The sequence below is a fragment of the Dicentrarchus labrax genome, unplaced genomic scaffold, assembly GCF_905237075.1.
Source record: "Dicentrarchus labrax unplaced genomic scaffold, dlabrax2021, whole genome shotgun sequence".
Lineage (NCBI taxonomy): Eukaryota > Metazoa > Chordata > Actinopteri > Moronidae > Dicentrarchus > Dicentrarchus labrax.
In genome coordinates, this window is record NW_026136704.1 from 9,699,771 (window position 1) to 9,727,707 (window position 27,937).

Sequence of the window (27,937 nt, forward strand, 5' to 3'; positions counted from 1 at the left end):
AGCATTGCTACAGTAATTGTACAGGACAAATGATTTAATCAGCTTTAAAGCCATCATTGACTGCAGGTCGGGTATTTACTCATCAGACACCACACAAACCAGTTAGTGATTCAGATTTCCAGTTTTAATCATCACTTCTGTTTTTATTTAAGCAGATATTTCCCATTAGCATTGTACATGTCTGGAACCTACAGAGTTCTCCCATGACTACCCAACCATCTTCCCACCTCCATGCAGAGTTTCAGCATCATTCATCACATCAGTTCTTAAAATGTCCAGTCTGTCAGCTTGCAGGGGTGGGGGAGTGTAACAGCAGGGGAGAGGGAGAGGGAGAGGGAGGGGAGGAGAGAGAAAGGAGTTTTTCCAAGAATGAAGAGTCAGAGCCGTCACCAGGCACTGTTCATCTTACGCTCCCACACAAAGAGTTATGGGTGGATCCAGTAGAGCTGGATGGAGTCTATCGAGCATCTGAAATCTAGCCACTTACAGGGTCCTGTGCAACTCCCAATACTCTTGATCATCTGTGAGGTATCTGACGCCTCAATCTCCTGCAGGGTGGGTAAGAGGTAGGGGGCTTTTAAGGCTGGAAGCTGGTGTAGAGAGTTTCTGCGGTCTGGGATATTTTGTTTTACCCACTTCGAAGCATGAATGACGGCTTTGGCAAAAACAAAAATTGCCCTCTGCCGAATCGGAGGATGGAGGGGAGGAGGAAAGGAAGAGAGCTGGGGGTTAAAACAAAGATGGAGTATTTAAAAAATACATCTTTGCAGGTTGAGTAGGATGACAGACCGATACAGGGAGAACACAGTCCTCAAGAATAAAAGCAAATACAACAGCAAACATTCTCTGACACACACCCCAATAAAACAGCCAAACAAAAAACAAAACAAAATGGCAAACAAGCAAGTCAATCAAACCATACAAAGTGACATCAGGCCTTTCCAAAGTGACATCAAGTTTCTCTTTTTAGATCCCATTCAATCCCACTGGTCTTAATCAATTAAGTCCATCTCCCATAATTCTCTGTAAACCAGAAAGTACTCGTTGGCTCCTCTTTCTCTTTATGGCTGGTCAGCAAGGTTAGGGTCCACTCTGAAAAAATGACAAGTACAGGTCTCAGTTGCCAGTGAGACTGGCTAGTATGGTGAGACTGTGCCAGTCATTAACCAATGGTATGGCTATTTCAGATTTAACGTCAGTGACACAGGCAATGATTTCAGCAGCATCATCAGGGGACTAATCAACATAGTACAACGTTACAGCACATTCAGAGAAATAGAAACGCGCGGGACAGGTACAAATGGCAATCATGTACAACGGAAAATCAAGTTTGCTTTATACAATCACATTTCTATAGCGACGCTGAACATTCCACCACTGAAAACTTAAACATCTGTTGGACTCAGCACAGCTCATTCCTTGAAGCACCATTGTACAGCTAACATGGTTGTTTGTGATACAACACAGAACATAGAACAAGTATTGGGAACAGTAAGCAGGCTCTAGGGCATTACATTTCTATGCGTCACTTTATGAATGCTAATCTCAATCAAATACACTGCAACGTTTTCACATGAATACCTAACAACCATGAATGGAGTTAGACAGAAACCCGAATGAGTAAGAGGCAGAAAGAGGGCTGACTGACAGCAGCAGGAGAGGACCCCAACCCTGGTATGCAAACTTTTTTAAAAAGGTGCCACTCTGGAGCACAGTGGGGAGGAGAGGGATTTTGGAGGGCTTGGGAAAAAAAAAAAAAGGCAAGGAGAGTGACACACCTCTCTTCCTTCTTTACCTCTCAACCTCCCTCCACTGAGGGCAGGTACGAGAAGGGAGTGCTGGAACAAAGAAAAACAAAACGGTCCTGGAGTGCTGACTCCTCCTTGTACTCCTTTTCTCCTGTTCGTTCTATGAACAGAGATCAGAGGGAGAAAGAAGGGGGCAAGCAGGAGGAGATGAGAGTTGGTATGTGTGAGGTGTACCCTTTCCTCTCTACCTGGCCTCCTCCCTCCTGTCCTCCCTCTTGGTGCGAATGGATTGAGAGCCATCAGCAGGCTGCTGAACCCAATTGTTATCATGGAGCCCAACACGGCAGCCTGGTGTGTCCTTGTCTGTACGCCGGCAGCACATCCAGTAGGAACGTCCATAAGGCAGGTCATGGTGGTAAGGTTTGGGGTGCCAACGGCACAGGGAAACATCCCCACGCTCATATTGCCGCTTACACTGCTTGCAGGGGTCATCTCTGTAGAGAGGGTCCTGATTCCAGCGTGAATCCACTGCCCGCACCCCGTATGTCTCGATCAACACCTTGAAGTAGTGGCAGGTGCACTTGAGGGCTGCCAGTGAGCGTGTCGGCAAGTAGCTGAAGATGTTGACCATGATGTGGTCGGGCAGCAGCAGCATGTACTGGCGCGGTTCAAGGAGGCGCTGAATCTGAAATCGGATCTCCAGGAAGTCATGGGACACGTGGCGGTAGAGGCGACACAGCGAAGAGTCTGAACAGTCCTCCCCAACACTAGGAGAATCTGGTCGAGGTGCCCGCTCCCCTGAGCCCACTGCCACACCCGGCCCGGGGCCGTTGTTGTTGGCACAGTCCAAAGAGCACATTCCTGACCCACTGCCAGTTCCCGATCCTTTTACATCCTCCTCTGGCCCCCGGGGGGGCTGAAGGAAGAAGAGTTGTCCAGGAGGGGGATCATCTGATGAAGGGTCAGTGGAGCTGCCTACACCTCCACCACCCCCTCCACCACTAGGCATAGCGAAACACACCGTCTCCTCCTGCACATTCTCTGTACTGTCTTTGCCATAAAACACACATTGGTCCACAGCACCTGTCACCACCACCTCCACATGGAAGCCAGTCACTCGCTCCCGTCCCACACCCACAACTTTCTTCTCCCCAGAGGAAAGCTCCTGGGTTGGGTCTGGACTGCCACAGGCCTGCCTGTCTGGGTGATGGAGGTCTCCATCTGGTTTGGGGGCAGCAGTTGTGGCAGCAAGCAGCAGACTACTGGGGTCTCTAGATGAGGGGCTGACAAGCTGGTAGAGGTCACAGGTAATTTTCTCTTTGGCCCTGGCAGCTGCCTGGTTACCCCCACCACCACAGCTCATAAACATACAGCGGGACCTGCCAGCTGGCTCCAACTGAGAGCGCGGGTCCAGATTTGACACTCTGAAAGCTATCCTAACCTCACCATGGCTGTGGTGGCTGGGGGGTGGAGGAGGGGTTGCAATGCCAGACTCCCCACCTATACTACGCTCCCTTTCTCTGTCTCGATTGGAAGAGTCTGTTCCAGGACCAGCGCCCAGATGGAGCCGATTCTCCAGGTTCTGTGACTCAAAGTGCGCGATCGCCTGGGCTACCCTGCATGATTCCTGCTGCTCCTCCAGCTCCTGGTCTGTCTGGATAGGAGATGATGGCTCCTGGGCTTCTTTGGAGGGCTGACCATTTGAACTGTCTGACACAAACACCACAGGAGTTGGGTCTGACACTGTGCCCCGGAGAAGGGTGTGCTGGTGAGGGGTAAGGCCCTGACTGTGATTGGTAGTAGAGGGCTGGTGGTGGTGTTGGCTCCCATGAACAGCCACAATTCCCTGGAGGGCCATGGCGGTCCTCTGCTCAACCAAGGCAACCATCTCTGCCACTGACAGCAGGTCTGTCTCATTCACCCCTCCTAAAAGTGACTCATCAGGGCTAGGAGGTGCAAGGGAGGAGTCGTGGCTGAGGTGGGGCTCTAAGGCTTGAGAGCGAGTTGGAGGGTCATAGGATGAGCATCGTCTTCGTCTTTTGGCTTTACTGCAGTCAGTTGCCCAGTTACCTTTAACCTGTCGAGAAGAAAAATAATTCATATTTAGCTGAAAAATAACCAAATCGCACTTAAAAAAAGCAAATTGCTCCTGAACATTTTTAGCTCTTTACCTTCATGGCGCTGGGTCTGGGTTGGCCTGCTCCACTAAACTGGTGTGCAACGAAGAAGGCTATCTTCTCCTTGGTGTTACCTGGCTTGATGACATACCAGGTGTCTAACAGCACACGGCCATCTTCCATCTGTGAACCGGAAGAGGGTGAAGAGGGAGGGGCTGAAGAGGGAGGAGGAGCCTGACTCTGTGTCAAGGAGCTAGAGACAAGCTCAGGTTCAGGTGGAGTGTTCTCTGAGCCCACATCGTCCTCTTCTCCATTCGCTTCCTGCACCCCCACTATCATCCCCCCATCTTCACTTCCATCTAGTGTCCTTCTGGCATCTGGAGAGGGCTCAGCCTTGCAGAGGGAGGGGGACCCTGTCCCACCACCGCCTCCACCACCACTGCCCCCTGAGCCTGGGCTCCTTGCTTTGTTCTGGGAGTAGGTGCCAAAGGGGCGTGGGCACCACAGACGGATGTGGGAGAAGGTGTCTCGATCCATCAGGATGCGGACCACCGGGGCATATCGGCATCTATGCTGGCCAGCAAACACCCAGAGCAAGAGCTCTCATTGTCAGCTCCCTGTCCCAGTGCCAACCTGACGGGCACTGTCTGTCACCAAGGTCAGCAGCACTGGGCATGCAACCTGCACCAATAGGAGAGGGAGAGATAAGAGGAAAGGGTCGGGTACAGGTGTGGGAGGAAGGAATGAGAAAAAAGAAGGAAACGGCACAGTCATACATCAGGTCAGTCACTGAAAACAAAGTTCATATCTCTAGAGCAACAATGCTCAACAGGGCAGCCGGGATCAATTCAGATAATCAATGACCAATTGAGGCTGTATTGGATAGTTGCCTCGAGGTACAATTCAGACAGGCTTTCAGCAGTGTACACCAGCAGCCCAGCCACCAGACTGGAGAGAACAGAACTATCAACACTACTACTAACTCAACTAATGACAACTGGCCTGCCTTCTACTTTGGCCAAACTCAATTAGCATTACATTTGCTACTGTAAACTGAGATCATCTCCACCGCTTTGGAGCCTCTAAATCAAATTAAAGGGATTCCATTTCAGCTTTGGTGTCTGCGGCCCGCAGATGAAAGGGATGAAAGATGGAACACAAAAGCTCCAAATGGACTCTCCTCTCTCTCCCTCTGCTCTCCTGCTGCATCTCAGTGCTTCAAAGAGGACTTGCTTAATAGGAGACAACACAGGGAGGAGCATGCAGGCATATGCTGGACCTATTTTTAGCAAACGGCAGGAGGGGGTGGGGTAGTAGTGAAACTACTGTAGCTGTCCTCCCTGTCCTCACCCCTTTCTCCCTGCCAAAGAGGCTGGGGGGGGGAGAGAGCCTTTGGTACACCCAGTGTGCTTTGCTTCTGCAGCTATGCCAGCTGTAGGGCCTGCCAGGAACGTGCCGGCATGCTTAAGGACAGGAACAAGTGGCAATGGAGCAACACGTTTGGCTCACTGATCTAAAAGGCCTGCACTGCATCCGACAGCTTGAACTCACTTACACCTCATCTGTGTTTCCTTAGTTGCCTTTAAGGTTACCCTTCATATGCTACATGTTAAAACTGTATTACAGGATTAAATTGGTTGGGACCTTTCAACCTTTGACCCTAAAAAGTGTGTTTTCTCCATACCCAGTCCCAGACCTTTGCACATCAACATTAAAGTTATGCTGGTTCACACAAAAGCCAAAAAACACATCAGAATATAATAGTATGACGGTATATATATGGGTCTTATACCAAAGCAAAAAAAAAAAAAAGTGTTCAACATCCTGTTGACAAGCACTTTACGTTCACTGTACACTGTAAATGAAAACCAATTTGGTCCTATCTTTCTTTCTGTGTAGAGTCACTCTTCACCTCTACAGGTCCAGACATGCAGCCAGCTCCAGGGAGTTTGATTTAATAACAAAAACAAAAACAAAAAGAGCATCTCTACATATTGTGGTTAACTTCTCCTCTTATCTTTGACAGTGTATAATTTACAGACAGCTTGGTACATCTTGGGTGGCAGAAATTTGACAAAAGTTGCCTCCTATTAGGACAGGCTCAGTTTGATGTATAACACCCAAAAACAAAATAGAAATAGCCTGTTATCAACATTGACAGGCGTCATAGCTAGGAATGCGATTGTGATCAGCAAATAAGACGGCGTTTACGGATATCAGTGGTCTATGTTTATCTGTTGTGTTGCATCACTTTGCATTGGCTAAATGTTGTTGGTTATTTCCAACTTGGATATTGGAGAAATAATCACCTCCTCTCCACCTTTTCCAGCATTGGCACAAATTGCATGCAAATACTGATGTGCTCCATGCAGCAGCACAGGAAGTGAGAGGCTGCTCAGCTCTGCTCCTTGCATCTTGGATGAGAAATAGACTGAGCTGCAACAAGGCAGAGATGCTTATCTTTGTAGATTTCTTGGTTTCCCCTGGCACAAAATGGTGAATAAATAACAATAAAAACATCTGTATTGGCATCAGCCAAATTGATATTTTAGATATCTGCCCAGAATTTCCCCAAAAGGTGCATCCCTAGTCATAGCCAGGACTAATGCCAATATAAGTTGACACAGGGTGTGTTTTAGTGTACAATACATATTTGTATTGCAGCACTTTAAAGTCCTACTTTGTTCCACGTGATCCATGCAGAGCTCTTTAAAACAATCTTGTTGCGTAACAGTTGATCAAAGAGCTTATTTTGAAAAAGGTTGATATATTTGTCTAGGACTGGTTTCTCTGAGTTTTGACAACATAGTAGCCTGCTTTACATTTTAGCCACTGGACCCTTTCAATCCACAGGCTTTAAAACAGGTCATTGTTGTGCTTCTGTCTGGCAAACTGAATGGGTGGTGCTTTGTACATTTGGACTAATGGAATGGCTCAGAGAGGTGCAAAAAGCAAACACCGCCCACACAGTGTGGTGAACCAATTCAAATGCTTCCTCTATAATCAGGCAGGGAAAAAAAAGCTAGTGAACCTTTTTTACTGCCCTTTCTCTCCATGATCTCTCTCTCTCTCTCTCTCTCTCTCTCTCCTGCTTTTCTTCTCTACCTACCCTCCATCAACTCCTCTTTTGCCCTCCCTCTTAGTGCATCATGCAATCCATCTCTCATAACAGATTGGATGGTATTATAAGAGGGGCCGCCCACTGCAGTTCTCTAGTACAAAGTCACACACACATGCACACATACAAACACAGAACATCATCCACCTTAACAAATTGCAGACCAGAATTATTAGCTCTCATTTTCCTGTGAATTTAGGATGGTTGGGAGAGATGCCATGTCTGCACTAGACTTTCACAAATTTGAACAGTGCTTAGATGACTTTTGTCCACACAGCATTTTTGGATTGTCCTCCATTCTACACTGAAACTAAAAAGATGAGACTCCTCCTCTGTTGGTTGGCAAACTAATTTGCAGTGCAGCCAACATTTGGCAAGGAGTGCAACACTCACAGCCTGCTGGTCCTGTTGGTTTCAGCAGGTTACATTCTGTCACCTCCCGCTCTCTATGATCTGGAACATTGTGTTTCAATATAGCTTAACACTCAAACTGCTGTGATTGTATAGTTTTTAGGTGTTCTGTTGTGTCAGATGATGGCAATTTATTCACTCCGCCAGATAACCTGAGGTGAACAGCAATTTCACTATCAAATCACTTTTTACTGCTTGAGATGTCATCTGACAACATAAACATCTGTAAAGATCAATGACAACACTTCTGTTGTGTGATTGGCTTCAATGTGAGTGATCACACAGATCTGATGCCAACATAAACACTATTACAAACACCTGTAATCTCTGCTGTGATGCATCATCGTTTTGAAAAAGCCTTGTTTTCTTCATCTGCATTACAATTAAATCAATTTGTTTTGGGTTGATGTTTATTGAGAATTGTGCGGACTTATTCTGTGTGATCTTACAAGTCAATACAAAAAAAGCCCCATTATACCCCAGGTCAGACAACTGCTGTAAATATTGGGAAACTAGCTGGCCAAAACAGCAGCAATACAAAAAAACAACAACAAACAAACAAACCCAAAACAACGAACCTCTGAATAGACACCGGATGCTTGTAAAAGATGTCTTTCTGAGACTTAACAAACACTGACTGTCCTATCCAGCATCTCACATCCAGACACAGCCAGAGCCTCTTAATTTTCAGACTTTGCATTAGTCCCAACCATTGACTTGAGTTAGTACTGAGATACTTTTACTTTTTTTCCTCTTCCTTTGAAACAGTTCCTGCAAATCAAGGCGTGGGTTTGGTTTTAAGCTTTCTGCCTCAACCTAATCCTTCAAAATCCTGTCCAAGTACAGAGGCAGCCAGCGACGCCACAGCAACACTACAGCGCCAGGGTCTGCATCATTAGGTACCCAAGCTGTCTGACAAATTAACTGTCAAATGAGAATGGGGATTTTATGTATATACTACTTAACACTTAAAGGACCAGTGTGTAAGATTGCACGGGATCTATTGGCAGAATATGGCAGAAAGGGAATATAGTATGTTTTCATTAGTGTATAATCACCTGAAAGGAGGATGGTTGTCTTTTTGATCGCTTAGAATGAGCCCTTTATAGACGGGGGGCCACAGAGTCCGCCATGTTGCACTGCCATGTTTCACTGCCATGTTACTACAGTAGTAGGAGGCAAGGGATATTCAATTGGTTGCATTCTGCAACTACACTGTTAGATGCCACTACAGTCCTACAGGCTGGTCCTTTTCCACACATAGAGAGGGGACTATGCTGTTCTTAATGTGGGCAGCAGGGAGGATGTGTCAACCTGTACAACTACTTTACCACAGCATGCAGGGATGGTGCTACTGAAGCTTTTATAACAGAGGGTGTACCTCTACTAAAGAGTGGTGTTCAGTGGATCAGATGAGAGAGACACAACATTTAAAATCAAAATCAACACAATACATATACACAAATACTGAATACTATATCTGATCACATATTACTATCCTGCTGTTTGTATACTGAGAGATTTACAGGTTTGTCCATTTACAATAAAACTGAATTTGTGCTGGACTGGGTCATTTCCCTATACAAATCAAGAGCAGTCTGGCATGCACTCTCACCAGGATAATGGCTTCACTATGTTAGGTGCCTACAGTACTACACATTGAGAACCACATCCCCATTAAATGGCAATTTAAAATTTAACAAGTTGGATTAGTAAATGAAGAACCAATTTCAACACTTGTGACTTAAATGTTAGTGTTGTTTTTGCACCCGCTCATCGGTCTAAACCTACACTTGCAAAGTCAGCCTGATAAACACAGAACAGTGTCACTGCAACTCACCTCATACTATCCTCCAGCTCACCCGCAGTCTTTTTCACAGCATTTCTGACTGAAGACCAAAAGCTGATGATTGATAATACAGAAGCATGCCAAAAAAGTCTTAGCTCAATCTCCCTCTCTGCGTGTGCGCCTGTGAAAACAATGCAACAGAAGCGCAGCCAGCAGGCCAGCTTTGCTGCAAACTGTCAACAGAACAATAGAGCTGAGCACATCACTCCAGCAGTCTGCTTAGGAACGTTATTACAGCAGCCTTTCTGTCAGGACACCTAGAAAGAGTGGCTGACTGGCCCCGCGGGGCTGTCTGTGGGTCGGTGTGAGCATCTGCGCGTTTGTGCTGTAACATCGTCACAAGTTAGACTTTGATGCAAGCTTTGATACTACAATCACAAAGGCTACTGTGTCAACATAGTGTATTATCTTACGTTAACATCTGAAAGGAAGAGGGCAAATCATGCATTGCCTAACGATATCACATCACTCAGACAGTACTCATAGTGTGTAAGTGGGCTACTTCTACCCCCCACCCCACCAAACAAGAAACCCCAGGCAATTTATCGCAAAGACAACGTGAGATTTTAATATGCTACTTTTCCAAAACAAAAAATCACTCTAGACTAGTTCATCTTGGCTTATCTATTTTACACATATCACCCAACAGCAAGTTTATTTGCATGTGTAACACTTAATATATAGTCAATACTGTGATTACAATGTCTTTAATTACCACAGGTCACATAACCATTACTTTCCCTGGTTCTGCTTTATATGTATATAAACATATAGATAACCCTACAAAACTAACGTTAACTGAAATGATGGCAACTTCTGACAACCAACAAGTTTGGAGTCACAAACACCATAAAGAACAGCAACAACATCCATCTGACTGTTCATCTTAATTGTAGCCATCACCTTTGAACGTCTGAAGGATCGTCTTTGACCAACCATTAGCTGCTTACCCAACTAGCGAACACTTAGCTTCACGGCGTACTGAAATGTTCCTCGTCTTCCTGATCAAACATCCATTAATAATTAACACAAACTAGGCCCAATCCAACTATGCTGCTAGTAACTTCACACACTTTACCAAGTTTATTAATGGGTCGTTGCACATAGTAAACAACGCCGCGATCAGCTAACGAGCTTGCTAACTGAATAGCACAACTTACCTGCATAATAACATGACAGCCCATGCTAGCAAGCTAACAAGATAAAAAAAAAAACTGAACGCTACATTTTCACTAACATGCTTACCTTAGCAGCGTTAATCTCCACAGACAGCCTTATGAACTGTCGATGACAAGTGTTTCCTCGCTGTATTTCACTCCAACCAGACCAGTCTGCCTGGTTAAATACAGGTGACACGAGTTAACTATCCGTGTCCACGTAGCTAAGCTAGCTCACTCACTCGCTGGCTAACATCGACATTAGCCAGCAGCTACTTTCTGTTATCAACCTTGTCTAGTGACGGCTGCTATCGAGGCTTGTGTGCCTGTCAGTTATCTGAACAAAGTCTAGCTGACTGTTCCCCCTGTTAGGACTCTGAGCAGTCGCTCTCCCACTATCTATTTAGAAGTGACACAAGCTTTTACGGTATGTTCTCGGGGATACCAAAATAATCAGTGTCAAAACGGCAGGAGGAAGAAGGCCATCTTGTTGACAAGCAGCTGCATAAGGCCCACAGCCAATAGCAGTGCAGAGTCGGTGGTGTGCCCATATATGGCGTCTGCACAGCTCCCTCCCTCTACTGCCCCCTGCCCCCCCCACCCGCACTCACTGGACCACACTGTACAATCGCAACATCAAAAGGTCACTGTGTCAGAGACAGGTGGGGAAACCCGTATACACCTGTAAGGCACATTTACACTCACAGTCACAGCAACAGTGCTTTGCTCACAGAGTATTACCATCTATTTCAATACACTATAGATTTATGCCTTCATATTTTTTCATCAACAATATCGCATATTTCAATATTTTTTGGCCTGATAATATAAACATTTTGTCATAATGTCATCATATACTCTACTTTTTTTCTTTTACTTTGTAAGTCCTGCTGTTTTTGGGACATTTTAACATCTCGGATATTCAGTCCCGCTGTTTATACTCTTCTTTCAATTCTATATTCAATTATTTTCTTCACGCTATTTCTATTTGCTGCAATGACCTAGTTCTCCAGCAGTGATCATTAAAGTTTAATTTTATTTTTTCCAAAACTGTAGGTGCTTCCGTGTTGGACAATAACTATATTTATTTTTTATTTTTTGCATCAGCTGTTCTTCACTCTTATGCAATACATACAAATAGTGCACATCAAAATAGATCTTTACATAGTCAGTGGTGGAGGTATGCAGTATGTGTGTCATAGTGGTCAGTATTTTGTACGTCTGCATTTCAGACAGGATGGAGAAAGCAGCACCTTCTCAGTCCAGCAGAGGGCCAGACACTACTACATTGTGTGTAGGCTATACACCGTACTGACATTCAAGTTCTCATAGTTAGATGTACTTAAGTACAAACATAAGTATTTATGTTACTTTTACTGAAACAACTTCTCAGTCTGTAGGGCTGGCCAATTTTCAGAGGACAAATATTGTGATTATCTGATAAATATCCTGTTTTTTTTCCCCAGATGAAATATTCCAAGCAAGTTGTAATTAAAACATAATTAGCTTTTTAACATTTGGTTCTCACAATAAGAGGAAAATATGCACAAACATGCTGCAGGATATATACTAGTGCTATATTAGTTGGTGTTGTGTAATATGATGTCTGTATTTCTGGTTTAAGTCTGTGTTTTCGTATTGCTGAGTTTTGAACATAATGTCTGAATTGTAGCTGAGATGTGTAACTGCACATTACCTGTTAGAAAACACCTGTCCAGTACTTCCCCTCTCTTGTTTGGTAACTGTACCTCGCTTCACGTGTATGTATGCGTCCTCCAAAAAGACAACACCCCCTTAACTCTCATTAGACCTTGTTCCTTTTTAGGCCCGCCTCATCTTTACTGTAACTGGACCAATGGTGCTGCTCTACCCGTCCATCATCTCTGTACTGCACTGCTATTGGCTAAAGGAATACACTGAGCTCTGGGTCCCGCCCACTTATTAAATCTCGGTCTGTGGTTGGTGCTCGGTCAAATCAGTCAAATTTTAACTTCCGGGTTGTGTACAGTTGCAAAACATCCAACCGGGTAGTTGTGGAAAAGGACAGTCTCCGAGAAAAACCCTGGATAACGCAACGCTAGGAAAAGTGAGTCACTTCATTTTTTAAAAGCAGGATGTTTCATTCAATAACGTATTTTAAGAAGGAAGAATATACCCTGTGTATAAGTGTTTGGTAGCTAAGCTTCAGTCACAAGCTGCCGACGTTACACAACATGGTTTTTACACTATGATACAGCAGCTAGCTCACGACCTCGTTCATGTAGTCGTGAGTATGTAATGTACTTGTTCCTATCTTTTATTATTTATGTGTGTTGTAAATTTGTATTTTCTAGACTGCAGGTCACTGTGGCACCGTTACTGTAGGCGACACGTGTTCATGACACCTTAGCCTGTTTTCTAACATGGGCATCCAGTCACACCCAAGGTTAAACCATCTTGCAGCAGGGTGTTTCTTATGGAAGCGAATCGTGACCAAAATTTAAATTGAAATGCTTTTTCATTTTAAGAATGTGGCTGCATTATTTGACTCATAAATAAAATTAATAATCAATCCTCCTGTTTGCATTTTGATTTTCTTCTTCAAGACTGCTCATTCTTTTACTTAATTAAAATGAAAAAGAAAAAGAAAAAGACATTTGAGATTTAATTTTCAAAATATGCCCCAGCAAATAGATACCAAAATTCAATTTGAAATGTAAAATTTGAAAATTTAAATGCATTTGCAGAAATGCTTTTCCATTTTAAGAATGTGGCTGCATTATCTGACTCGTAAATAAAATAAGTAATCAATCATCCTGTTTTCATTTGCATTTTCTTCTTAACTGCACATTTTATGCCATCATCAAAAAGAAAACAAAGAGGAGATTATCGTTATCGCCAAAATCCCAAAAAATATTGAGATATTATTTTTTGCCCATATCGCCCACCCCTAATAGGAGGTGGTCAGGACCAGTCCTTTGTGCCAGTAAGAAACTGGTCATGACCGCTGTGCCACTGGTTGCGACCAGTGTCTTTAGCGCACCTACCTAGTGGTTGTGACCACTGGTCCATGCCAGAGACCATGATCCCAGGACAGACCACAGAATCAGCTACATTGGAGTGTACATGTGAGGCCATCAAATGTACTCCAGGGAAAAGTTCAAGTAACTCTTTTCCGGGAGTTGGTTTTTAAATTATTTTGTGGAGTTAAAACTGTACATAAAAACAAGGGTGAATTCCATATAGCTAATGTTAATACATTAAATAATACAACCCTCTGACATACAAATGTGAATCACACATCAGGCACATGTCTTTGCTGTGAGTTGACACTGAAGGGCCTGCCTCAATAATTTGGGATGAAGTAGAGGGTGTTTCATCATTTAAGCACTGAGAATTATTGTGCTGTTGGCTGTCATGGCTAGAGGGGGTCTCAGGAGGCACACAGGTGTTATCACTAGAAACATGTATCTTAATCAAGTGTCTTCTAAATCCAGAATAACTTGAAAATTGCAAGCAACATCCTACTTGACCACATTTTAGTCTCAAATTTTTCCCAGGGTACATCCCAACAAAAGTAACACTGTACCAAAGGATGAAGCACAAAGGAAACATCTGAGCATTTTTGCTGGATAAGCTAATTACTGCTTGTTCAACAGCTTTGCTCTTAGCTCTTTGACTCTTGGAGTTTCTTCTGTTGTACCTATATCAATGTTGTACAGAGTAGTTTGCAAAAATGTGTACAGACTGGACAGAGCATCATCTTATTTCACACTGAAAACAAAGTGGGACTTATGAGTTTGACAACTCATCAAATGCACCCAAGGATGTACATGACTGATATGGAAGAAGCTTTCTATCCAAGACTATGTATAAGCTGGAAACCTTTGCTTTAGAGGTCCCTGAGGCCAGAAGATATGGCTGAGGGTTTCCTTCAGTGGTCATGAGGTGATCCTCCAGGCTCTGGCAGGACTGAAACACAAGGACAAGCATCTACATATAAGCCTTTAGTTTAAAAAATGTTGCCTGAACCACAATATTTGGAATTAGATCGTACTGTCTTCACAAACCTTTAGAAGTTTCACCAGATGATCTGTTGCCTCTATAACACTGATCACTGAAAAAAACAAACAATCCCCTTACCATCATCAGTGGAGATAACAAAACGCATTGCTTCTGTTGCAAGTTCTGGAAAGACATCCTCATCCACCTCTATGCCCTACTCATCTGCGATGTTTAGCACTTTATCTTCTGGTAGGAGAAACTTCTGCTGCACTGAAGCACAACATTCAACACATTATTAAATAATTATTTCCCCTTTAATGACATCAGACAAAACATAGGTACATCACCTACCTGCATTGATAAAATCTGAGAAGCTGATCTCTTCCAGTTTCACAAACTTCTTTGTCCTTCCTTGTTGTACCTTCAACAACATCTTGACCACTTGAGGGAAAAATAATAATTTAACCAGTAATAAAAGCAACATGTGGACTGTCACTCTAACAAAAGAGTCTTTGTAGTAGCTGTTAATGCTTAGCATAATATTGAGTGGTCCCAGTCATGTCTTTACAACGGAAATGACTGAGAGATAGCCTCTAAGCTTGTAAAAAAGTCTCTGACAAGTATCTAACACGTTCACTGACATCCAGAAGGACTCCGCCATTTACGTTACAACAGCCTCTCCAACAGGAGACAGAGTCACGGTGCAAGCTATCCGGCTGTTGTCTTAAGCAGAACTATATATATAACAACAACAACAACTACACAGACTGGTTGGTTGCTAACTGTGGCTAACAAGCAAACAATTTAAAGCTGAATGATTTTAATATTAACACAAAAGAAGTGCAATGCACCTTAAATATTTTACCCTGCTGTGAGCTGTTCCTTAACCAAACTAACAATTGGTTTAGAATTTACATTAGCACTCCTTCAGGTGCAGAATACAATTAAACACATTAACCAAAGCTAGCGATCAGCGTTAGCGCTCTTTTCAGTATTAATATAATGAAAGTTGAAGTTGTTCTCTTATTTTGCACAGATAGTGTTTACATTTGGAAAGCCATGTTGCATTTATGTATGCATCCAGTGGGGCATCACAATAAAATTAGACATAATGTGTTAATTCCACAATAGGAGATATGTTATGTTGTTACCTAACAACAGTTTTGGTGTAAAAAGCCTGCATATATCGGTATCAGGTGATATTGGAAATTGAGAGTTGGACAATATTGGGTATCGGCAGAAAAGCCAATATCGAGCATCCCTACTATCTATCTATCTATCTGGCTGGTCCCTTTCTCGGGTCAGTTACGGTCCTCCTGGCCGTGCCGAGTCAACTAAGGAGAAAAAACTTAACGTGTTCAGTATACATCAACAGAAGAAGAAACTAATGTTAACTTAAGATACACAAAGAAATATCAGTAATGACGAGTATGATGTTAATTCAATGCACTAAGTACAAACAAGTAAAATGAGCGGCACCATCAATTTATTTTAAGCGTGGTCCGACAAGTTCAAACATTAACTTTGACGGCTAATGTTAGCTAGCGAGTTTGGCCTCGCAAAGGTCTATGACAAAACATACAAATGTGCCGTAATTATACTGATAGAAGGCTAATATAACGGTAGTTTGAGGAGTAAAATCGCACTTTTACCTGGCTCAAGAGTCACGGTGAAGTCCAAGTGCAGACTGCTGAGAGGAGCGTGAATCAGACTCCTCAACACTCAGTGAATGAACACCCAAATATTACTCCGCCAAAGAGTTACCCTGAACACAAGCTGTAGTTAAATGGAGAGAATAAACTCCCAAAATCTAACACTTTACCACTTTTTTGTTTGACTCCAGATTTTTTAACTCCATGCGTCCATATATCAAATGTGCACACCGCCCTCTACCGGAGCTGAAGAAGAGCGGCTACTGTCGTCACTCTCCTGCGCCGCTCAGATTACCAAATCCTTTTTCGAATTGTGGGCACTATTTTGCGGGGCAGACCACGAAAACTAAATAGCAATCTCCTCTTTGTTTTCTTTTTGATGATGGCATAAAATGTGCAGTTAAGAAGAAAATGCAAATGAAAACAGGATGATTGATTACTTATTTTATTTACGAGTCAAATAATGCAGCCACATTCTTAAAATGAAAAAGCATTTCTGCAAATGCATTTTAATTAAAATTTTGGTCACGATTCGCTTCCATAGTTTTTGCCCCAAGAATGTTTACACTCATCTGTCATGTTAGAAATATATTCATGGATGTATTAAACATTTGCTTATTTCAGGTAAAAGAGTGTGGTGGGTGTGTCTGGTGCTTTACTTTTTAGTAGTCTTACACTGTGTAACTTGACTCCCTCCTCTCTCCACCTCTCTGTTTGAAGTGATGCTATCAGAAGTCCTGCAGGTGCTGCGTGGGGCCGGTAAAGTGGGGTCTGCCCTGGTCACCACCCAGGGTGAACAGCTCCGGTTAATGGCCTGCAACTCCACCCTGGGGTCAAAGGGTGGGGCTGGGATCAAAGTTGCTCAGGATGTGGTGGAAGGACTGATGGGCACCTTTATGGGCGGCAGCACTGCGGTAAGGATTCATGCATAAACCTTGAATCCATCTCTTTGGGCTCTGGGTACTTGTGATGGACATTATCTGTGCACAACTGAATAATTTAAAGAATAGTTGATAGAAAAAAAACAACAGTTAAATGCAAGTTGTATGCACATTAGGGATGTCCGATATTATCGGCCCTCCGATATTCACTAAAAAAATGTAATATCGGGAATTATCTGTATCGGGTTTTTATAACCGATGTTTGTTCTGTAGGCTTCAGCATTTCCGAGCCTGCATGAACGCAGCATGGGACGTTTACTGGCACGCGCTAGATGACGTATAACAACAACAACAACTACGCTAGACTGGTTGGTTGCTAACCGTGGCTAACAAGCAAACAATTTAAAGCTGAATGATTTTAATATTAACACAAAATAAGTGCAATGCACCTTAAATATTTTACCCTGCTGCTATGAGCTGTTCCTTAACCAAACTAACAATTGGCTTAGAATTTACATTAGCACTCCTTCAGGTGCAGAATACAATTAAACACATTAACCAAAGCTAACGATTAGCATTAGTGCTCTTTTCAGTATTCATACAATGAAAGTTGAAGTTGTTCTCTTATTTTGCACACACAGTGTTTACATTTGGAAAGCCATGTTGCATTTATGTATGCGTCCAGTGGGGCATCACAATAAAATTAGACATAATGTGTTAATTCCACAATAGGAGATATGTTATGTTGTTACCTAACAACAGTTTTGGTGTAAAAAGCCTATATATATCGGTATCGGGTGATATCGGTATCGGAAACTGAGAGTTGGACAACATCGGATATCGGCAGAAAAGCCAATATCGAGCATCCCTAATGCACATGTAGTAAATTTTGCCCAAATTACTTTGCTGTGTCTGTAGCAGCAGTCAATAAAAGAAGACGTGTTTCCGGATGCGGAGGGTTGGGAGAATATGGACCCTGATGAGGCAGCCAAATGGGCTGTGGGGTCAGAGTTCCCCCCTGAATCTCCAGAGCAAAGCCAGACAGAAGCTGGAGCTGCAGCAGAAAAGGCAACAGGTACTGTCAATATCAGATTGTTAACATCTACTGGAGGTGACGTACACCAAGTCTGTGGCACTAGAGGAGTTTTTTTGTATAAGAATACTTTCATGCTATTGGTCCTTTCCAGTGTTGGAACTATTTCAAAGACAATAGGAGAGAGTATACAAAAAAACTCACGTGTCACATTTTTGTCATATGTTTTTTTTTATTCATGCCACTATGTTAAAACTTCAGTCACATAATGGTTCTACCATGTTCATGTCATATATTTAATAGAACATTTCTCTTTTCTCTCTCTGCCACAGGAGTTCATCCTCCCGCAGGGGTAGCTCCTGCAGGAGCGGGCTGGCCCGGACAGAGTGCTCGCTTTCTCCACACGACCCAGTAATTTGATTTAATATATACGTTGTGCTCCACCGGTACTATTTTTCAGAAATATAATATAAATTTTTTTTCCATTTATTATAAAAACTGTGTTTTTTTTTAAATCATAATACAACAAAACTACCCAAATGACCCTGATCAAAAGTTTACATACCCAAGTTCTTACTACACACGGTGGTCGCCAGACTCACACCTGAGGACATCAATGATATTGAGGTCACAAACTACTAGGCCAACGACAGGTTTTTTTGGTTTTTTTTTTTGTTTGTTTTTTTTTTTGGAGGGTCAAATTCGTCCCATGCGCAGCTTCCGGGCTGATGAGTGCAAATTTTCCTCCTGTATTTCGCTGAATTTCTTTCAATGACCTGTCAGACAGAAGGTTGTGGCCAAAAGATCATTTTGGTCAAAGTTTTGAGGCTTGTCTCTGTGCTGTTTGGTGTATTGTAGCAGGATGCTTTGTGGCATTGCTGTAATGGCTTTCTTCTGGCGACGCACTCCATCTGCAGACTTAAGTTTGCATCTTGAAACAGCCACCTTTTTTAAATTTTAAAAAAAAAATTAAAAAAAATTTTTAAAATTTTCAGGGTATGTAAACCTTTGATCAGGGTCATTTGTGTAGTTTCTGTTGTCATTATGATTTAAAAAGATTAAACACAGTTGTTTGACAATAAATGGCTTCACCCAACCACTAACCATGAGTGAAAGAAAAGTTTTTCAGCTATCATTCATATTCTGAAAAATTGCCAAAAAAATCACAAATTCTGCCAGGGTATGTAAACTTATGAGCACAACTGTATATATTTATGTTACATTAATACAGGTGATGAGGTGCAATATGCATAACAAATGCCTTAGAAAGTGAGTCTTTAAATGGTGAAGTAATTATACATATCCAGAAATGATTAGTTGTCACAAACGCTTATTGACAAACAGAATTTGTTTAAAATCTTTTTTTACCAAGGCCAGATAATAATGCAGTTTTTCTCTGATGCACATATGTTGAGTAAATGTGCTGTAGTTATATATTCATAGTGGTATCTGCAGGAGATGAAACACAGACAGGTGCTAGGATCATATTTTGAGTTGAGTCATGTTGTGTAATGTGTGTCATATACAGTGTGTGGGTTTTTGTGATGTAATTCAAGGTCACTAGCTGAAGAGTTTTTTTTTTTGTTTAAACCACCATCAAATCCATCTTAAGAAACCATTTAAAATAAATATATTAATACATTTATTATATTAATTGTCTTTACTATCTGTCATCCCTCAGCTGAGTGACCGCGCCAAAGAGAGGAAGGTGCCTGCCACAAGAATCAGCAGGCTGGTTAATTTTGGGGGTAAGAACAATATATCTTTATAGTTTTTTGAGTGCATCATATTTGGCAACGCACAAGGTTAACACACTGTTGTCCAAGAGAGAATCATTCTCGTTCCACTCCAGGTTGCCACATGGCTCCAAGCACAGCAAGGCAAATAACTTTGTACATTAAAATGTTTTAGCTTAGGAAACACACAAGCTTACAGTCTGCAAGTACAGGAAGTACAGAGCATAGAGTCAGTCATAAAGGGACCATTTACAAGACAAAGGCTGTATTCAAAACCTGATTTGTACTGATTTGACCAAAATGTAGTATATAGTAGTATACAGTTGACAAACAAAAGCAAAATCTGCAATATGCTAAAAATACTAATAATACTGATTTGTAAAAAATCTCCAGTATCCATTAGACCAGTGTATCTCGCCTACTGTGTCAAGGGGGTGGAGTGGTTACCGTTGTTTTTTAGAGGCGTTTTGAATTACTGCTCTTATGTAATCTATTGTATCTACAGCGGTCACAACAACTGGACAACAATTCATAATTGTGACTGGGCTACACATGTTAGATAGGCGCTACCTATCTCTCAGGTAAATGTTCATCTTTGGGATAATCCTGTAATTATATATATTTTTTTCTGCATAAGGGAATACTACACAGTAGCCCTTGTCGCTGCTGTTGTTTCCGTGGATTTTATAAACTGGTAACCGACTAAGCTTGGCCTAGTATACTGCAAATTAAGTCAATGAAAAAAGTATGTAGTACATACAGCATGCTGCAGTATTATTACTGCCATAGTTTTATCTTTATTATGCCAACACTGACAGCCCATATTACAAGGTGAGGTTAATGACCTAACAGACAGCTCTATGGGTTATATTTTATTTGAAATGTTCCAGCATTATCAGTGGTTCATAGCTAAATATGATAGAACAAAGTCTAATTATGCTGTATACCCTTAGAAATCATTAAGAATATATAAATTTGTTAGAAAGTCTTTATCCTTATATTTCAGGAATTGTTTTTCATTCACTGTACGGTTTAAAATGTGTGCATTGTCCCAAGTGCTTTCTGTGTTTACAAAGAACAGGAAATACTTTTGAATTTTCTCAACAGCAACTTTGTGTTTTAACTTGCAGTATTTCTCAAGCGTCAGAATTTCAAAAATATTTAGCAAAAGATACGAGACAGGAAATATGATTTCAGTCTTGAACAAGCAGCAGCGGCTGTGTCAGATCAGTGCTTCCATCAAGCATCTGTTAAGTGGCCCTACATTTAAAATCACTTGTATCTCCACCTCTCCGCTGCAGGACTGGCAGTAGGACTCGGGATCGGTGCCATTGCAGAAGTGGCGAAACAGTCATTTGGAGGCAAACAAAAAGGAGGTAAAAATATCCTTCTAGTCACTCCTGTTGGTCTCTCCTCCCATCCTGTAAAATAGCTTTTGGTCCAGTGCACACTTGGCAGATCCAGCAGACAGATGGACAGCTGGTCGGCCCTGGAGAAGTTTCTCATGTGTCAGCACCTGCCAGACAGTGGCCAGGCATTAAATCAAACCTGTTAACAAGAACTTAAAGAGAGGCTTCAACATGTGTTAAAGGAACAGTGTTTAATGATGTACCACTGTCAGTTTTTATACACTGCTCTCTACAGTTAGCTAGTGGGGGCTGGAGCTTGAAGATAATTGCTAAGACAAATGACTCTTGTTTTTGCCATTGTACCTCTAATATGTTGTGTTATCACTGCAAATAATCCTTCTGTGTGTGTGTCTGTTTTGTAGAAATGGGTGCCCTGTTAGACTCTCCTCTCCTGTCAGAGGCCAATGCTGAGAGAATAGTCAACACGCTGTGCAAGGTCCGTGGGGCCGCACTCAAGATAGGACAGATGCTTAGTATTCAAGGTACGCACTGTAGCAACAGCATCACTGCAAAATGGTGTTCATACGTCCTCACTGTCACTAGATTCCTAGGCAGTGAAAGTGTTTTTTTTTTTTTCTGACAACTTCTTATTTTTTCTTCAGACAACTCCTTCATCAACCCCCAGTTGCAGAAGATCTTTGAAAGGGTCCGACAGAGCGCAGACTTCATGCCTGCCTGGCAGATGAATGTAGGCATGAACTGACCCTCCTGTCCCTGACACCTAGATATTTTGTGGACTAGCAGTAATTAGTATCAAAAACCTTAACGGAAAAGAGCTGCAGTGTGTTATTCTGACAAGATGAGATTACAGTAAAGATAGTTTCACCAAGTGCAGCTTAATGTGTGTAGATTCGGAAGGTCAGATCCATGTTCTTAAGGCTGGTCTTAGAGTAAAAACCTTTTTCATGCGGGTCTGATTGTGTAGAAAGTTCTGGAGGAGGAACTGGGGCCAGGCTGGCGAGAGAAGCTATCGTCCTTTGAGGAAAAACCGTTTGCAGCAGCATCCATCGGCCAGGTGCATCACGGGGTGTTAAAAGACGGTAGAGAAATCGCCATGAAGATCCAGGTATTGAAAGACACTCTATTTCTGTCTCCCTCACAGCCTCACAGTCTTTTGTCTGGCTGCATTGATTTTATCTGTTATTCCCATATTCCTCCCAGTACCCCGGAGTGGCAGAGAGCATCCACAGCGACATAAACAACCTCATGTCAGTTCTGAAAATGAGCGTGGTCCTGCCAGAAGGTAACAATTACATCAGTGTTGTTGTTTTTTTGTGGTTGTTTGTCCACTCAAGACTTCTGCTCAGTAAAATTAGCTATTTCTTTGAAGTCTGATGCATATATTTACACATGAAAGGCTCAGACAGTTAGCATATTTAATGTTAAATGATCTGATTTAAATTTCTCAGCAGGAGTTGGCCTGAAAAAGTCTTATTTAGTTTCTGCTTTATGATGCAGAATTTAAACATATTGAGGATAAGAAATACAAATTCTAAGAAAAAACATAGCTGTTATCCCTCTTGGACTGTCCCCCATCATTAAGTTGGGGGGTAATTATAGATGCCGATTTGTTTCTGTTGTGTTCTCTTTCATTCAACTAATTTCACTATTACAGTTTATAGCCAGGGGGTGGTGCTGTAGTTTCAGGTCAAAACTGGGTGACACGTTTGTTGCTGGGTGACAATGGGGACATCTGCATCATTTATAAAGATGTTACTTGTTTCCTTTTTATCCCTAAGCCTACATGTTTAACATCAGTTGAAATAATATTAAGCTATTTATCGTTAACTAATGATTACTGTTTTACGTGGTATCTAGTTGTGCACACACTGTAGTCCCAATATACACTATAGGGATAGTTTGCTCATTTGCACATATTATATTGTTGTGTTTAAAACTGAGTGTATGTTTTCTGTAGTTTTTTCCCGCTGAGTTTTACACCATTTATTTTTCCACAGGTCTGTTTGCAGACAGCAGCTTAGAGGTTCTTCAGAGAGAGCTGGCATGGGAGTGTGACTACAAGAGGGAAGCAGAGTGTGCCAAGAAGTTCAGGTAAGTTTATGTGGCGTATTTAACCATAAAGCCTCCTACACTGAAGCCCTTTGGTGAGCCTTTACGCACCATTTAACTGCGCAGAACAGAAACCAGGTTAGCTGTTAAATTTCTGGATGGTTACTCTCGATCAAGTTTCACTAAATACACGTATAACCCTTTAGTTTACTTTTTAAAAGTTTTTTAAAGATTTGGTTTTGTTTACTTTTATACTGACAACAACATCAGGTTAAGTCACAATATTTAGTCTTTGTTGACTGTTGTTACGTGCACATTTGATAACTGACTCCAGATATATCACGATGGGTTGTCTGTATTGTCTTTTTCCGTGTGTGGCCTCCAGGTCCCTGTTGGAGGGAAATGAGTTTTTTCAAGTCCCCAAGGTGATTGATGAGCTGTCAGGCCGCAGGGTGCTGGCCATGGAGCTCGTTCAGGGAGTCCCACTGGACTGTTGCGTAGACCTGGACCAGGAGACCAGGAATGAGGTATGAGTTGACTCAACGGGCACATTGATCCTATTTGTCATTGAACTTCCTCAATGTCACTGAAATGTCAGGAGTATGCTGGAGACAGGGAGAGTCAGGGAATTTGGCTAATTCAAACACACAAACAACAAAGAACAAAACAAAGGTGAGCTGGTAGTTTAAATGGTATTTGCACAGTTATAGACATTATCAAATATTGTTATTGGACTATGTTGTGATTCTCAATTTAGTTTTTACTTTACCAAAGCTATATCACCTCAGGAAACCAGTATCAAGTAATAAAAGTGCTGCAATCTGTCAATATATGTAAAGTGAAAGAAAATGTCAATGACATTTTACTTAAGGGCCATGGTGAGAATGCTGCATAGGACACTATGGCTGATAGACACAGTCTGGCTCTAACAAGAGCTATAGCATGAAAATATCACATTGATGATGGTAAAGTAATTTCCCCCTGGGATTATTAAAGTATTTCTGATTCTGATTCTGATAACAACATGGCAGTGAACACAAACCTCTCCTCTTTCCCCGTCTCCAGATCTCTTACAAGATCCTCCAGTTGTGTCTCAGGGAGGTGTTTGAGTTTAGGTTCATGCAGACGGATCCAAACTGGGCCAACTTTTTCTACAACTCAGACACCAACAAGGTGAGCCTGGCAGTGAAGTTGTAAATGAACACAGAAAGGGATGCCATGGTGACCAAATGTTTAATTGTACCAAAGAAAAACATCATATGCAACAGATGTATAACACACTTATCTTGTCCGTAGATTGTTCTGTTGGACTTTGGAGCGTGCAGGAGCTACCCAGAATCCTTCACAGATGACTACATACAGGTATGATGAATCTAAAATTATAAGACACCCACTAGTGAATCACACAACATGATTTATGCAACAAGATTTCTGTGAATAATTAAGAATTCGTGTCTTGGGCTAAATTTTGCAACAGCCGGGTAAAAACGATCTCACACTGTAACACACACGTGTGCACACATTCCCTAACTTGCAGCTACTTCAGTCTACCCGCACCTTTAAAGTGGAGCTCTTTAAATAAACATGATTACCAAATCCATATCATCATTTTGTGCTCATGTTCAGGTGGTGCACGCAGCTTCTGTTGGTGATCGAGCCACTGTTCTTTCCAAATCGAAGGACCTGAAATTCCTGACAGGCTTCGAGGCCAAGGTAAGGTATTTTAGTCTCTGCTGCTGTGCTCATTTATTTTTAACATGGTTTATCCTCCTCTGTCTCTTCTGTCTTCTCTCTGTTGTTTATTTGTGTCTCTTTCTACCTCAGTCTCACTCCCTGTGCTTGATGTGCTTTCCCTGCAGTCATAGTGCCTGATCTTTCTTTTTGGGGGATATTTCTTTGCTGAAGAGGTGTTTTCAGCCCAACTAATAATAGTTAAAATAAAAATGATTTACTTTGTAATTGACAAGAATTATATCTTTAATAAGTTGTTAATTGTTGGATGAACTATGCACAGTGTGGTTTTTATTCTGCGTGTTTGCCTTATCTTAAATCTTAATCCTAGTATTATATCAAATGTGACTGTATAGAGGACAATAGCCAGAAAAGGGAGAACACATAAAAAACCCAATTTATTCTAAGTTTTCGACATGAAAATGTGTACATATACCATAAAGTTGTATATACAGTATGGCTACATAAGACATAACGTGCACTTCAGGTTATAACATCTCCAGTAAGCATTTCTTCAAGCACTCAAAAATGCAACTGAAAGAGAAACTGCAACGTAATCCTCCGGGGGAATTGCACACCGTCAAAGTACGCCCACTAGAAGTGCTTGTATATGCAACTGACAGGCTCAGATTCTTATAAAGTCACACAATAACGAACAACCAGTGGAGGCAGCGGTAGGCCAGCAACTCCCATGTTCTGCAATGTAAAATGACTTTAAAAGGGCTTTAAAGAGAGTGAAAGAACGATTAATTTTGTTTTTGTTTTTTACAAAAAATTCTACTTTACAGCTGTCAGCTTCTATATTGAAATCTTAGTTCAGTTGATTATCATGCACACAGACAGCCTTTATAACACCTCTCCATGCTCCCTACCAGGCCTTTGCGGATGCCCACGTGGAGGCGGTGATGATCCTCGGTGAAGCCTTCGCGTCTGCGGAGCCCTTCGACTTCGGCACCCAGAGCACCACCCAGCGCATCCAGAGCCTCTTCCCCGTCATGCTACGCCACCGCCTCACCCCTCCACCCGAGGAGACGTACTCCCTGCACCGCAAGATGGCCGGCTCCTTCCTCATCTGCTCCAAACTGAGCGCTCGCATGCCGTGCAGGGACATGTTCATGGATGTGTACAACAACTACAACCAGAGGAGGCAGGCGGCTCAGGCAGCACAGGCCACTGCTTAGACCCTCAGGGACTAGTTTAATACCTAAATCTTCATAGGACTTTTTCAGAGTGGGCTGCTAAGTAAAGGGACAGAAAAGATGGAGTCTTCCAGTGGAGATGTGGGATCAGACGTACATAAGACTTTACACTATGTCAATATGTAACTATGACAACGTGCTCCAATGAGGACCATGGATGTGCTTGACTCTCTATGCCTGTCTCCTTTCAGTGCTACAGTCCATCAGTGTGAGGGTGTAATGACTGGACGACCCCACCCCAACATGTCACCCATTGGGGCTCGACTCTCACACACACGAATACTTTTCATCACTTCGACAAAGAGACAGATAGTCGTGTCATAACAAATATTATGCTGAACCCCAAATGGGTTTATTACTGATTAATTCTTTATTAATTGAAGATTATTTAATTGATTTTGGGTGTGTGTGAATGATCATATTGGCTAAATGGTTACATCTCTCTGTCACAGCAAACACTACACACTGCTGCTGTTCATTCAAGACAGCTTTTATGAACAGGAAAGATGAATATTCCCTCTGTGTGCTTCTGGCTAAAATGAATCCACTCTGACAGCAAGGTCCAACATATTTCTAAGAGAATGGGTATCTTCTGTCTTAAGGACACATAATAAGCCCTGCATTGCCTAACTGATCCTGCCAAGTGTGTTCTTTTGTTAGAAGGACTTTGTGTGCTGTTGCATGATGAGTTGGCGAATGAAGCCTTCTCCTAAATGGGATGACTGGCAGACTATACGAGCAGATTATCAGAGGAATTAGGGAAGACAGTCTAATGGAGTCCCAGTGAGTAATGGCCTTGCATTATAAAATATATTGACATAAAACAACATCAAGTGAAATACTGTCCTTTTTATTGTTCCTTTATGAGGTATGTGTACTGTAACCTACAAGGCAGTGTGCTGTGTGCTTTTTATGAAATAAAATATGAGAAAGATTTATTTGTATCACAATTGAGCTTTATTGGCAGGTGTCAAGAAGAGGCTATAAGCCAAAGACTTTCTTCACTCTGTATTGATCTTTCCATTTCAGTTTTGGTCCTCTTTGGGAAACATCATTGACCGGAGGCCATGTTTGACCTCGTTCTCCACCTACACAGTTCTTGTATTGACCGTTAAAGCATCATGGTACAATATTTTTGGCTCACAAAATGTAAGACTTAAGTTAACGGTGGCATTGATGGGTCTATTTTTGTGTCATGGCTGCCTATTTTTCCTCAGTCAAGCTGTCACAGCCCTACAGAACTGTCTGCAGGCTGCTCGCTAAATGTTATTGTTCACACCACAGTAGCTGGGATGTGAGGCTTTCACTGACATCGTATAAACCTGATGGAGAAAGATGCAGCCTTTTACTGTACCTCCATTAGCACTTGCTGTGAGTGTCCCTCTGAGCTCTGTTACATCCTGTATAGTACAGCTGCTGAGCTGTTCCTACAGTGAGGCTGGCTCTGATACACTACATCAAAATTACTGTTTATTTTTCAGAGTTTGGGAATCGGCCACAGTTAATAACTGCAGCACATGTTGAGAGAAGAAAAAGCACATTCTTCTCTTGTAGTTTCACGCAATGGAAAGTTGGAGCGTTTCTCTGCGTGTGAGGAGCAGCTGGCTGCAGTTTATTGGAGGAGAAAAAGCTCTTTTTGGTCCCAGTCTCAAGACATTTCATTAGGGCTAACACTGAAATGGTGAGGGGTTCTTTATTTCTACCAGGACCAGTTAATTTATGAAGTTAACGCATGGTGCATATCAGGAGACACATTCTGGGGGAATGACTGTGTTTACATTATGTTTTACAGAAACCTCTATGGTTTAATTGTGAGTGTTGCTGAATGAAAAATAATGTGATGTTGTCAGAGTTAGAATCTACTGGAGACCACAGTGTGAACATTAAGGGACCGTAAGTCTC

General features: G+C 42.2%; 2 protein-coding genes across 3 annotated transcripts; one reads left to right on the forward strand and one right to left on the reverse strand.

Moving 5' to 3' along the window:
- Positions 1-109: 109 nt before the first annotated feature.
- On the reverse strand, positions 110-10,910 carry fbxo46 (F-box protein 46). 2 transcript variants are annotated; one of them, XM_051399542.1, is made up of 3 exons: positions 10,489-10,910; positions 3,920-4,546; positions 110-3,825 (listed from the first exon to the last, which is right to left on the reverse strand). In XM_051399542.1, the coding sequence occupies exons 2-3, from the start codon at positions 4,400-4,402 to the stop codon at positions 1,993-1,995; spliced, it is 2,316 nt and encodes a 771-aa protein (XP_051255502.1). In that variant the 5' UTR covers positions 4,403-4,546; positions 10,489-10,910; the 3' UTR covers positions 110-1,992. The 2 variants fall into 2 exon arrangements, with proteins under 2 accessions (XP_051255502.1, XP_051255504.1); XM_051399544.1 differs by lacking the exon at positions 10,489-10,910 and adding an exon at positions 9,235-9,364.
- A 1,482-nt stretch (positions 10,911-12,392) lies between these two features.
- On the forward strand, positions 12,393-26,973 carry coq8b (coenzyme Q8B). The gene is made up of 17 exons (XM_051397240.1): positions 12,393-12,486; positions 16,757-16,950; positions 17,836-17,992; positions 18,283-18,361; positions 18,731-18,740; positions 19,632-19,698; positions 20,988-21,062; positions 21,458-21,577; positions 21,698-21,783; positions 22,021-22,161; positions 22,257-22,338; positions 23,054-23,147; positions 23,491-23,632; positions 24,171-24,278; positions 24,402-24,467; positions 24,732-24,818; positions 25,712-26,973. Coding segments are annotated over exons 1-17 (1,815 nt in total). The 5' UTR covers positions 12,393-12,485; the 3' UTR covers positions 26,018-26,973.
- Positions 26,974-27,937: the final 964 nt, after the last annotated feature.